Below are 13,229 nucleotides of genomic sequence, written 5' to 3' on the forward strand. Positions count from 1 at the left end.
TATATTTTGAGCACGAGGCTTGCTTTGAGCGCTTGATGACATTTTGACCCGGAGTGAGCAGACTGAAGCCCGAATTATACTTATACTAAAGTCAACCTTTAAAAAGGGCATTAGAATTTTAGATCATCATTTAGATTTGATGATCTAAATTTTAGATTTCAGCATTGGCTATTCAAGAATAGCAGATATACAAGCTCACAGCGCGTCACTTCGTGCCACGCTGCGAGCTTGTACATCTGCTATTTCTTTTAAATCATAGAAAAATAATGATATATTGGTTAATAAGATTGAGTGAATAGTTTTGAAACTACAGCTTATAGAACTGAAGTCAAGTTAAAACTCTTCAGTAGAGAAAACACCACTTGAATTAGCGGTTTCTAGCTCTAACCTTATATCTTAGCTACATGTTTATGCATTTATTTCATATTTACATTTAAGCTCTGACATTTATGTCAGACATACTCTAGTACTGTATGTGAAGAGTCTAACTGGGCTATTAACTCATTTTTGAAGAAAGAATATCGTTTTTTGAAAAAAAGAAAAGATTTTTTCTGCTTTCCTGAAGAATGGGCACCAGCTAAATGACTGTCTCTCAGACAAAAACAGTCACAAATCTTGAAAACGGTTGAATAATTTTGAATAATGAAAAAGTTTCAGAACTACTGATTTAGACGGCATTTGTAGAATCGGCCTCAGGTCTTAATGGGCTCTAATGTGTTTGCATGGTCTCCATTTGGAGGGTATACCAGACTCCTAGTCAAGGCCAAGGTATTTGCTGCCCCAAGGACCTCCACTTCATAAATTGTGGTTAATTAGCGCCTGAGCTCCACTGTCAAATGTGCCTAATGAGCTGGAGGTGCCACTTCTTCTGCACCAGGTGTGGGAGGGCATACACAGGATGTCCCAGCAGGGGAAGCACCTGGGAATAATTAACTCTCTGGGCCGTCAGTGGCTCCAGTTCAGGGTGGGGCCACTTTTAAAAATGGGGCAGAGTATGCAGTTTTTTTTATTATTATTTATTTTGTTAGCCATTAAGACCTGAGGCAGATTCTGCAAATGTCTTCTAAATCCCAATTCAGTTTTCTGAAAAGAAGTTTCTATATCAGTGGTTCAAGGACCCCCAACAATATGTGTTTGGCCGCAGACCCCCATCTCAAAATATTTTGTTCCAGGGACCTCCAGAAGCAATGATTTGAGTCACACATTTTTGTTTAAATATATAAATACAGTATGCAAGGATTTGCACAGATTTTCACGGTTTATCAAAAATGTACAAATTGCAAGTGTCGTCTAGAAGAGTCAGACAACAGAGTTATTGTGGTTTTAATTAATCTTGCTAAGAGTACTAATTGCTTAATTCTCTTCTCTGTTGTGGAGTTGGCACAACAGCCTCTATAGACTGGTAAACATCTTATGGACAGTGATGAAGAGGGGTCCCATCAAAAGGACAAACTTCGAGCACACTCGAGCAAATACTTACTTTAAAAGCCTTTATTTAGACGACAGTGCTACATATTAAAAACAATAAAATGCCAAAGACGCCTGTTGAACTCTAAGAAGCACTTGGCTCGCCTTTGTTCTCTGATCTTATGGACAGTGTTGCCAGATTTTGCCAGAGAGATAAGCAACCAGGTCTATGCCAAAATAAGCAACTAGGCCATTTTAATATGGACCCTGAGTCTGAAATAAATATTGACTGAATTAACATTATCTCCTATGATGTTAAACATTGATGATTCTTACTTTTCAATATTTCAGTGTTAACTCAATGTGTTGATTATTTTAGCTTAATTGATAGCTAACTCAATGTATTGATTATTTTAGCTTAACTGATATAGTCTTTATTGATCATTCTGTATCATTTAATTGTTTGACGTTTAAAAAGAAAATGTAATTCGCGAAATTGACTGTTTTGCCATCTTTCCCATTAGGCTCCATACTTAGACGATACAACATAACCACATTTTCACAGTCTTAGGATCATAACCTAAAAGAAAAAGGCTTTACTCAAGTTTGTATGGGGTGTTTTAAACAAATGTTTTCCTCCTTGCTTGTTTGCCACAGTTGAGCCATTGATTGTGAGGGCAGCGAATGACAATCCATGCTTCTGTTTATCCTGGAAATGATCTGTGGATCATGAGGGACACGAGAACCACAATCTGTCTCTTTCAGTAATAATGAGATGATGCAAGAGGAAAATAAGAATGAACTATAATCCAGATCACGAGCTTTGGAAGTACCCTGAAGTGCTGCAGAGTGCGCAATGCGTACGTGTACTGTACTGCGTCTGTAGCTGTGTCTCTTTAAATTGTCAGGATGTCTTTGTGTCAAAGTCAATAAAACATCTTCCTGTCAGTAATTGGTAAATAAATGTATCTTGTTCCATATTTCTTAAAGGAGCACTTCATCCCATTTTCAACTTTATCGTCATATAATTGGTCCTAACTAATGCTCATTATAAGATGATTTCCGTCAACTCACTCTGTGTCTCATTGGTGGGCTATGGACAGTTCAGAAACCTCCCTTCCCAAGATAATAGAAACCGCAGCCTCTCTCTTCCTGGAAAGTTAGCATGCAATATGCATTGTTCTTGGATAAAAAAATAAAAAAATAAAAAATATTTGAAATGACCAAACCTGCCTACCGATGATGTCACTAGTAGGCAGGCTTTCGAACTGTCCACAGCCCTCCTCTGAGGCAAGTAGACAGAAATGGTGCCATCTTTTAATTACCAATTATATGAAGATAGGTTGAAAATGGGTGAAATGGTCCTTTAAGTTAATTTCAGATATTCCTCTTACAGGCCTACTCTTCTATATGATACACAAAAAATATATATTGTAATAAACTACAGTACAGGACCTTTGGCATTTAGACCTCCTTTTCTTTCATTCATGAACATTACAACAGCTTTGAGTTCTTCAAAACACCATACTACTCTGTCTACTCTATAATCATTAGGCTGAGCAAATTGCTATTGGCATCACTTAATCCTATAATAACTATAAGAGTGGAAAGTGCAAGGAGGTCTTTCCTAATATTGCACCAAAACTGAAGTTCATGAGCAACAGCCCCCTCCCCTACCCAGTCTTCTAAAAGGCCACCATTGTATGTGAGGCATTGCCATGGCTACTGCCGGCGAACTGTAAGCCTTTTAGAATTATTAGCATTCCTGGCTATGCTGTGTACTGTTGCAAAGCGGCTCGCTTTACCATCAATCCGCCTTGGGAGAAACACACCATTTCTTTCAATAACAAAAACAGGAATTTCCATCTAGCTGGGAATTAATTAAAGTCGAATTACAGACTGCGGCCAGTATTGAAACAGCACAGACCAAACTCAATAACTCCTGTGCTAGGGGGCTGGTGATTCCACATCACTTCTCCCGAGGGTCGACAGAGGCGCTAACTCAGCAGTTACTAGGCAGGATAGCGACATGACCAACGTTTTGACAATGGACAATGTGATCATTGACATATCCATTCATCTTGGTTTCAATGAATCCTTGCTTTCAAGGGTCTATCCCACATTGTAAGCATCATCGTAAAAACCTCCACAGAGGTCATGGGCTAATGACATTGCCGGATAACATACGTACAATTCTAAAAACAACTTAATAATAGAATAGTTACACACAGTCAACTATTAAAAGTGTAAAAGATTTATATTAGCGCTTTGGATTTTGCTTTGTAACACAAGGGGTCTCTTGAACATTTTGGTTCTGTATTTGTGAGATCCTACAGAGACCATTGAGCAGTACCAGCGTATGCAGAGGATAGCATGGACCACGATGCTGGTTTCACATTCAATGGCTAGTGTTCCTCAGGGTGGCGCCACTGTTCTCTCTGCTGATATGCCAGGTACATTATTACCATTACTCAATATGAATTCTTGCATGGCCGCCCCGGCCCTCCAACCTCCCTCCACTTCGAATGGAGGTCTGTCATTTGAAACAGTGGATAGAATGTGCGAGCAGCTCACTCGCCGGGGCGTGGCTTTACTGTGATTGAGTGGCGACGGGACCAGAGTCCTTCCGCTCCCCCATAGCGGGAGCTATTTTTGAATAGGCAAAATATAAAAATAATGCTTTTTAGCTCAAATCTAAAATGACACAGATGCTTTCCCGGTCTTAATGGGTTAACCCATTAATGGGCCATTAAGACCAGAGGACCCAATTCTGGAAAATGTCTTCTAAATCCTAACAGTTTTCTGAAAAACAAATGTTGCTATATCAGTGGTGCTCAAACTTTTTCATGTATTTGGCAAAGTATTTCATGTATCCAGGAACCCCCAGAAGCAAAAGTTTGTGTAAGAAATGATCTACAAGCTCATAGTGCGGCACGAAGTGACGTGCTGTGAGCTTGTACAGTATATCTGCTATTTTTTAATAGCCAACCAATGTGCTATATATACTGTACAGCTAAAATCTAAAATGACACAGATGCTTTCCCGGTTTTAATCGGTTAAAAGCGTCGACTGCTCCCAATAGTTAGGATGGGTTAAAATGTAGAGGACGAACACGCAAATGTACAGTGACAAGTACCCCAATAACAACTAAACCCTGATATGACATCATGGATTCTTCGCAGAATTTCAAACTGGGGAAAAATAAACCATGCGGACATAGTGGCCAGATGATTATCAAAGCTTTGGCCGCACATTCAATTACATGATCTGATCAAATATACAAATGCAAAGCCCACAAGACAAAAATAACAGATTATTTTCCACGCCTTTTTTTTTTGCGAGGTTACATTTAAGGCAGAGTTTGGGAAGTTTATAACGGAAAGTCCCCCGAACTGAAAGTCCCCTAAATTTCATTTCCACAGGAAAAGCAAAACCTCGTAGAATTAATCATATAAAAATTGTAATGCAACAGAACAATGACTACTTGCCTCAGGGGTTTCTGCAATAATATGGTTAACCACCCAACCCCACCTAGGTCAAAACCATGTAACAATTGGACCGTTGTTGGGAGTGAGAATCCGAGTCGGAACCGATTGAAATAATGTGGACCTCATTGGTATCTAATGAGAAGGTCTGGACCAAATGGTGACACAATGGCCACTGTCCTCAATTCTACAGACTCCACTATCAGCCATGGGAATCCTCCAGCCTTTGGCACCTCCAATAACGCAAACAAAGTAGTCTGCATGGGACCCAAGGGAAACCAGGCCCCCCAGTGACGGTGTTGGTGGTTATGCCAAATCTCCTAAATGGCAACCACTTCCCTGGAGAACACTTGGGCTATAGTTTCGGTTTCACCAATCTGTGTTGTTCTCGGGTTGCTAGTTACAGCCGACCAAAAAGGTAGCAATCTCTGAAAATACCCTCTTCCCCTGCGAGAAACATTTCATAAGACTGCAAGCTGGCATTAATTTAAAAACCACCTCACATACTGTAGTAAAATAAGGCAATTTAAGGATTTGGAGTAGGAAGGAAGGATTTTGAGTTGCAATAATAAAACTGAGGGATTAACTTGGGGTAATGTGCATTTTAGGTCAGGTTGCAGAAACCTTGTACAGTTTTTTCCAAACCTTGTCGAAAGCGCCTGTGTTCCAATGGATCCAATAGTAGTTACTGAATCACAAGCTCTCACTAATACTTTTCATTGGTTAAATTTTTTTTTTTAAACACAGACTTAGTGATTTTCAAACTGGTGTCCCTATTTTGGGCAAGTTATTGTACGTGAACATTTAATTATAATCAATTTTTTAAAAGGCAGATCTACTGTACAAGTTCAGAACTTGTGAGCTTGTAGATCATCTTGCTACTTTTGTGTGACACTGTCATATGATAAAGTATAAAATAGGGCATGCACTTATGAAAAATACGGAGTTACAATGTTTCTGCCCAACAGCGAGAACACCGGTATGTAATGTCATCCTGTAATGTCAATAGTGTATATCATGTACATACATGAATGCATTGTGTACACAGTCTATGTAGGTCTTTAGTAATTTATGTGGGTTTGAGATAGTGTGTCCTTTGTATTGTGTTAAGGCAGAGAGAGCCAGAGCGAAACAAGTACTGTATTCCATTGTACTATAATACAGATGACAATAAAGTTGAACTGATTTAGCTGAACTGATTTATTGTCAGGCCATGAAAAAAATTATGTTAAATTGACAGATTGCAGTTTGATTCATCCCCAGTTTAATCATGTTCCATGTTGTGTACAGAAATTAGGCAGACCAAGAGAGGCTCTGGGAGGGCTGCAGTCACCTTCCAGTCCTGTGTTTCACTGTTTGGTCTTCCTCCGGGATGAGATGACGCTGTGTTTATAACCAAAAGGTCCTAGTCGACAGGGCTCTATTGATGAAAGAGAAGTGATTAAGGTTATCTGAATGTGGCAAGGAAATAAAAGTACATTACATTTGCTATGTATAATTACAGACAGAAATCCAATCAAGCCCTTACTCTCCAAAATAGCTTATTGAAAGAAACTCCTTTAGTTACTTCGCTAACTTAACTCCCTCATTAAGCACTAATTTTCTAGGAAAGTGAATCAGGGCTCAGAGTTCAGTAAGGGAGGCAAGCGCATGTGTCCAATAAGAAATATTGGACAAAACACAGAAGTTCACTTGTGTCCTTGTACTGAACGAATGGTTCAATAGTTAGCTTAAGGTTCCACAGAAATTCAATACACTTGTGTCATTAACAGTGAACGGTAAAACATAGGAAAATAAATTAATCAAATAAAAATCAATTCAGTTAAACAGTCACCTTGGCAATCACTTGGGGCCTGGCCACTCCCAACCAATCGCAGAGCTGATTCCTGTGTGTCCGTACTGTTGCCATGTCACTCTCCCTGGAGGAGACACCAAACATGACAACATAAGGGAAACACCTTACATAACAGTCCTTACATAAATCCATATTCAACCCATTAAGACGTGAGTCGGATTCTAAAAATCCTAGTCTTCTAAATCCTAACAGTGTTCAGAAAAACGTTGCTGTATCAGTGGTTCCCAAAATCTTATGTATTTGGCCGCGGACAGCTCAAAATATTTTTTTCAAGGGACCCCCCAGAAGCAAAGATTTGAGTTAAAAATGTTTGGTTTAAAAAAATATATATATATATATATTCAAATCTTTGCACAAATATTCACGATTTTTCAAAAATAGCAGATCTACAAGCTCGCAGCGCAGCACGAAGTGACGCGCTGTGAGCTTGTATATCTGCTATTTTCGAATAGCCAAAGAATAAAATAATGGTTACACAGATCGCTTTCCCGGTTTTAATGGGTTAATAATAGACAACATTTAGTCGGAAGATCCACTTTGCTAAATTGTGACCACACTGACCAATTGGTGTCACTCAGCAGTGTCATGGCATCGTCCAACACCTCTGGGTCAACGACGTCATCATAAGTGAGGAACATCTCGTACATCTGGCTAGCTGTGGTCTTCCTGATCTACACATACAGAGAGCACAACACAGTGGTCATTTAACTCCCAAGAGGACACAGAAAAACACAAAAAATGTATGCAAACGGAACCAAATGGCAAGATTTGACACGGTCAATTGCATTTACAAAGTGCCTTTCAAAACAACCGTTACAACAACCATAATAATTTTAAAAATCATTACGTAAAAAATATAAAAGAATAACAGGAAATAATAGGTTCAAGACAGACTAAAACAATAGACAATAAAAAAGATAAATCTCTAAGAAGTAGAAGTAAATCTAAGAAGATAATCAATAGTAGCAGCCCTACTGTGAATTTTACTGTGATGGAAAATAGTTACATCAAGAGAAAAGAGCATACTGAGATGTTCTGAGACAATATGGTCCTTCGCAGCATTTCATTATTCTGGATAGCCTTTGATGTTTCCCATACTGCTAAATACCCCAACGGGCACATCTTTTTAAGTAGAGAATCAACTAATACAAAGCACTTTTCTTTTTGAAAGGCAATTTTCAGTTTTGCATCAGAACAATAATTCCTCTGTTTCTGTATACAGCCACCACAGAGCTGTCAAACAAAAAAAATAGATTCAGACAAATCTACCCGAAAATGTCGACACGGCGCTTTCAACACGAGAATTGTAGAGACGTATTGTACTGGTGTGGACCAGACTGTGGACAGATTGTTTCCAGCCCTAAGATGGCAGACGTACCACGGGGAAGGGATGGCACAGCATCATCAGCAGCTGAAGCAGAACCTTCTTCCTCACCTCGCCCGGGAACTGGACCAGCCCACAGAAACTGAGACATGAAGACAGCAGCAAGAATCAATGGCACCCCCATTATCTAGAACAGGTGTTCCCAGCTCGAGACCCAAAAAGAGAAATATGGTGTCCTCCTGGGACCCAAACTTACAAAAAATACAGAGTACTGGTGTATTTATGATGATGGCAGAGATAGGGCTGTCACGATTATGACATTTTGCTTGGCAATTAATTGTGTTTCTGTCATTGAACATTGGAACATTATGAATAAAGATTACATTTATTTTTGCCTTGCAGGCTTCGTAAACAAAAGTTGCACAGGGCAGATCTGACAAATAACTTACATATTTTATTATTTCATATTTTAAAAAAGAAAGATTAATGCGACAAGTTTTGAGCTTGTAGATCGGCTATTGCCACTATTTTTTTTAAATGTTTGAAAATATATGATTTTTTTTAAATGGAAATGATTGACGATTATGCAAACAATTAATAAAATTATCTCAAATAATTGCAATTAGGCGATTATGTAATAATAATAATAATAATAATAATGCAGAGACACTCACACATCTATACAGGAGCGTAGCTTCTGAAAGTCCTTGGACTTCTTCATCTCCTTGCAGAGCGCCAGCAGCTCCACACAGAACCGGTGACTTGGAGAAAACAGGAAGGCAAAGTTGGGCTCTGTGAGCGTTGAGCTTCCTTTCATTGCATGGTGAAACTGGTGCTCTATCACTTGTTGGGCTACATATCCACATTCTCTCTAAGGCAGTGGTCTTCAATGTTTTTTCAGGCCAAGGACCCCTTAGCTGAGAGAGAGATGAAGCAGGGACCCCCCCACTACATATTGGATTCATGTTAAATGTGTGTTTACAGACATTTAACGACTTAAACCCTCAATACTTTGTAAACTTGAACTTTGGCCCGGTACTTGAAACTTACACCAAACCTCTTCACGGGAAAATAGCCGATCTACAAGTACATCTGCTATTTTCGCCCCAGAATAGGGATGCGAGGGTTCAAGTGGTTAATGTAAAAAAAAAAAAAAAAATGTAGTCCCTATTACACAAGGATTTGGCGGCCCCCCCAGCAGTATCTCTGAGGCCCCTTAGGGGTCCCAGACCCCCTGTTGAAGACCCCTGCTCTAACAGTACGTTTTAACAGCGGGCGACTTCCGGAAAATACTATCCTGATCGCCCGCTGTTAAAACGCACCGTAAGGCTTTGCGAATCAGATTGGTTTCTCAAATACGGTCTTTCAGACCGACTATCCACACTGCTATTTGCAAGTGATAAGATCGCATTTGTCACCCTATCTGCATTGGTTGCTATGGTAACAACGTTATGACATAGGCGTAAGTAATGCTTAATGTATACTGTGTTTGTAAGATGATGTCACTTGCCAAAGATAGACAATCTGATGCGTTGTGGGCTTGCAGATCGGCTATCTTCGTCAAGTGACACTGTCTTACGACAAATGTTGTGTTCGAGCGTCCAGACTGAGACCTCTTTTGAAATTGGGATTTGCCTGTGGTTCAAATCAGTTTCCATGTGTTTTTGTTGTGCTGTTCACACTTGAATACCAAAACCAATTTGATTCCAATCCGGATCGGACAAAAGTCGGATTTGGGCTGCCAGTCTGAACATAGCCTTATACTCACTTCTCTTGGGTTGTGAAGATCTCAAAGCAGCTGTTAGCCAGCATCTGATCTAACATCTTCAGGAGAGGAATGGACACCCTATGGGAGAGGGGAGAAAAAACACACCACGTTGCCTCACTTAGGTCATGGAGTAAGATGTCTGCTCTGTTTATCTGCACGTTAACAAAGGCAACATGAGCATATATGACAGGCACCTCAGAATACCGTCTGCAAAGACAGAATTCCAGAGGCCTTGTAAGGTCAGCAATGCTACCAGTCATTGTAAATGACAATCCATGACAAATTTTCGATAGTGTGGTAGATATTCTATATGAAAACATGGTTCCCACTGGAACACACTGAAGTTGAAGTATAATGACCATAACCCACTGCTATGCTTGGTCTTGGTAGGCAACAAAATGGTTTTGGTTAAAACTGTCAGTGAATCTTACTGCTAATCGCTGAGAACCTTGTTGTAAAAGTAATAATACACTCAAGGCCATGACATATTGTATTACTGTATCATGGTTGCGGGCTTTAAAAATGAACATACCAGTATAATTTTGACTTCTAGCAGAGATTGCCCGTCTTCACAAAATGTAGCGTATATGTTGTGTGTGTGTGTGTGTGTGTGTATGTGTATGTGTGTGTGTGTGTGTGCGCGTGCGTGTGTGTGTGTGTACCTGTCATTACGGATGTTGTCTCTGAAGATTCTCAGCAGTGTGTCTCCAAACTGTCCAAGAGCAGTGGGGTCTTGCTGGATCCCTTTCAGATGGTCAAACAGTGACTGGGCGGAAAAGCGCACCTGAAGAAAGTGGGGCAGGAAAGTTAACCATTTGATTTATTTATTTATTTATTTTTTAAGCCGATCTACAAGCTCACAACATGCTGAGATGCGTTGTGAGCTTGTAGATCTGCTATTTCCAAAACAGTTGTGGTTAAAAGTTCAAAAGCAGCGGGAGCAACCTAGAGGTTAGAGAAACAGATCTACGGACTGGAACACCCATTGGTTTCATAGAAAAGCACACTGGGACACAGACACACACATTCATTGATACTAACAAACGGTAACCGGAACACTCGCCCCAAAACACACTCGCCCCCATTTTTTCCGTGGACCACTCGCCCCCCATGGTTCTTGTATTCTTCTATTTGTTTTACTGAGGTTAAGGTTAGGAATACGTTTAGGGTTAGGCATAGTTTTACTGAGGTTCAGGTTAGGAATAAGGTTCGTTTTAGGCATAGTTTACTGAGGTTACGCTTAGGAATACCTGGTGGCGACCAGTCCGAGGTCGCCGGATTACACCGGGGGCGAGCGTGTTTTGTGGCGAGCGTTCTTGTATTCCTAACAAACAACACAAGTCAGACACAGATTGTATCTTGACAACCTAAGCAGACACTATGCAGTTCAAAAAAGAAAACCAGCAACATTGCACTTGAACATTCCAGTGATCCGTCACTGAAACTCAAATAATGTATGGAACACGATGGGAAGAAGACAAAAACTAACGTATTCGTGACTGCTGCTGTGATTGGGAGGCTTGTTGTGTCTTCACTAAAGTTGAGGGTGGGAAGCAGGAATCAACACACAGTAACATCATCACATTCTTCACTGAGACTTAAGGCATCAACCTGTATGAATGAAGAATTTGTGTAATACTCGCGATTTTTGTTATTGTTTATTCGGCACGCCCCCACAGTGTGTAAAGAACTTAAGAATGGTCAATTCATACCAGGGATGGATAGTTTTGGCACCGTTTCCTTTCCAAAGCCCTGTCCAAACCTATGAGTCAGCCTACTCTGTCTATGATGGTCTATCTGGGAAAGGGGAGAATGAGAAGGAGGTGAAAACTAGAATAGAGCCAGATTGCCTCCTGGAGAATATATTTATAGCCTGTTGGCAGATGAGCTCAGCTTTACAGATCTCACTGCAACCATTAAAGGCTTTAACCTTATTTTTCTTTATTATATCCACAAACACTAAAGTTTAAAAATAGTTAATCGGCCACAAATCATCCTGCGTGGGCAAGGATATGGGATACGCTTTCACAGGTTTGAGTCTCACTAAAGGAGGAGAGACCACTGAGTGCTCGGAGGCAGTGTTGCCAGATTCTGTGAGGAAAAACAAGCAACCAGGTCTAGGAAAACCAGCCCAAAACCAGCCCAAAAGAAGCGAGTCAAGCGACTATGGGCCACATGAGCACTCTAACATATACATCAGCTATTTGAAAATAGCAGATCTACAAGCTCACAACGCGTCGCGATGCGACGCGTTGTGAGCTTGTAGATCGGCTATTTTCAAATAAAATCTTTCGGCGAAATTATAATAAGCAGATCTGGCAACCCTGCTCGGAGGCCCCAGAACAGGGAGGCGCTCAGGCGTCTTTGTAGAGTGATGGGAGCGTGGGGTCAGGAGTGGGAAGCTGCTGACATGCTCTTTAGAAGTGCCCATTCATCAATATGCAAGTCACCGTTTCAGATGGGAAACGCCGGCTTTCCAATACCACCTCCAGATCCATTGGTTATGGATGAGCCCTGATCTTTGAAGTTTAACCCACAGACGCCATATTGTTTACACAGTGGAGTGGAGATAGGGTCAGAGTGATACAACCTGATATATGTGTGTGTGTGCTTTCAATAATTCTGAGAAAGTGAAGCTTTCTTGGACAAAGTTAAAGTATATTTATGTGTAATGTGGAGCTTGGAATAGACTACATGATAAACTCTGGCTCCCCCTATTGGTTCAAGCCCCCAAACTACAACAGTAAGCCTGGATTATTATTACAGTTGACCACTTGCACTTGTTCTAGTAACACATTTTTTTTGGTCACAGGCAATGAAGAATGAAGAAGTGGAAACAATGGGATTGATGGACCAGACGTTTTTTAGATGTCCTGCTTTGCCAGTGACCTCCTTGCATACTGTTAACACATTACTTTTTCATAACATATTACAGTTCACTAGGCACCAAGTATTTCTATTCTTTAAAGAAATAAATTGTAATTAAGATCTGTTTTTCTTTCATCTGACTGCAGTAAACTGAAATATTATCCTTAAAAGGCAATAAAATATGAACATCAATTAAACATAAGATAAATAAATCACAGCCGTACATGAAATCTGAGCATTTCAGCCTCATTTAAGATTGTATTTCAACTAAAACAAAAACATTTTTGCAGTCCATAATTTATTGCTTTGGAACCCAAATAACAAGAGAAAGGAAAGCTCATTATAATACTATATTGCATCGACTGTGTCCCGTTCTATCAGGCCCACCATAGATCCTGTTTGGGTTGGCATACCGCAGTGTTAATTTCGTCAACTAAAACTAGTAGAGAAGAGATCGAGAAGAACTAAAAGACAAGTCATTTTATGTTTGGTTGCACTCTGAAAATAGCCGATCTACAAGCT

At 40.1% G+C, this 13,229-nt stretch overlaps 1 protein-coding gene across 2 annotated transcripts in view; it reads right to left on the minus strand.

Annotated features, from left to right (window-relative positions):
• Window positions 1-6,074: 6,074 nt before the first annotated feature.
• The window catches only part of tbcd (tubulin folding cofactor D), a 38,793-nt gene continuing 31,638 nt past the window's right edge, over window positions 6,075-13,229 (minus strand). For both annotated transcript variants that reach the window (XM_080445984.1, XM_080445983.1), the window contains exons 33-39: window positions 10,502-10,623; window positions 9,840-9,917; window positions 8,746-8,832; window positions 8,126-8,213; window positions 7,309-7,418; window positions 6,727-6,811; window positions 6,075-6,312 (exon numbers count right to left, since the gene is read on the minus strand). In XM_080445984.1, coding sequence (XP_080302110.1) covers window positions 6,298-6,312; window positions 6,727-6,811; window positions 7,309-7,418; window positions 8,126-8,213; window positions 8,746-8,832; window positions 9,840-9,917; window positions 10,502-10,623 — 585 coding nt within the window. In that variant the 3' untranslated portion in view covers window positions 6,075-6,297. The remainder of the gene's footprint in view (window positions 6,313-6,726; window positions 6,812-7,308; window positions 7,419-8,125; window positions 8,214-8,745; window positions 8,833-9,839; window positions 9,918-10,501; window positions 10,624-13,229) is intronic.

Source organism: Gymnoscopelus braueri (assembly GCF_963280865.1).
Source record: "Gymnoscopelus braueri genome assembly, chromosome: 13".
Taxonomy (NCBI): Eukaryota; Metazoa; Chordata; class Actinopteri; order Myctophiformes; family Myctophidae; genus Gymnoscopelus; species Gymnoscopelus braueri.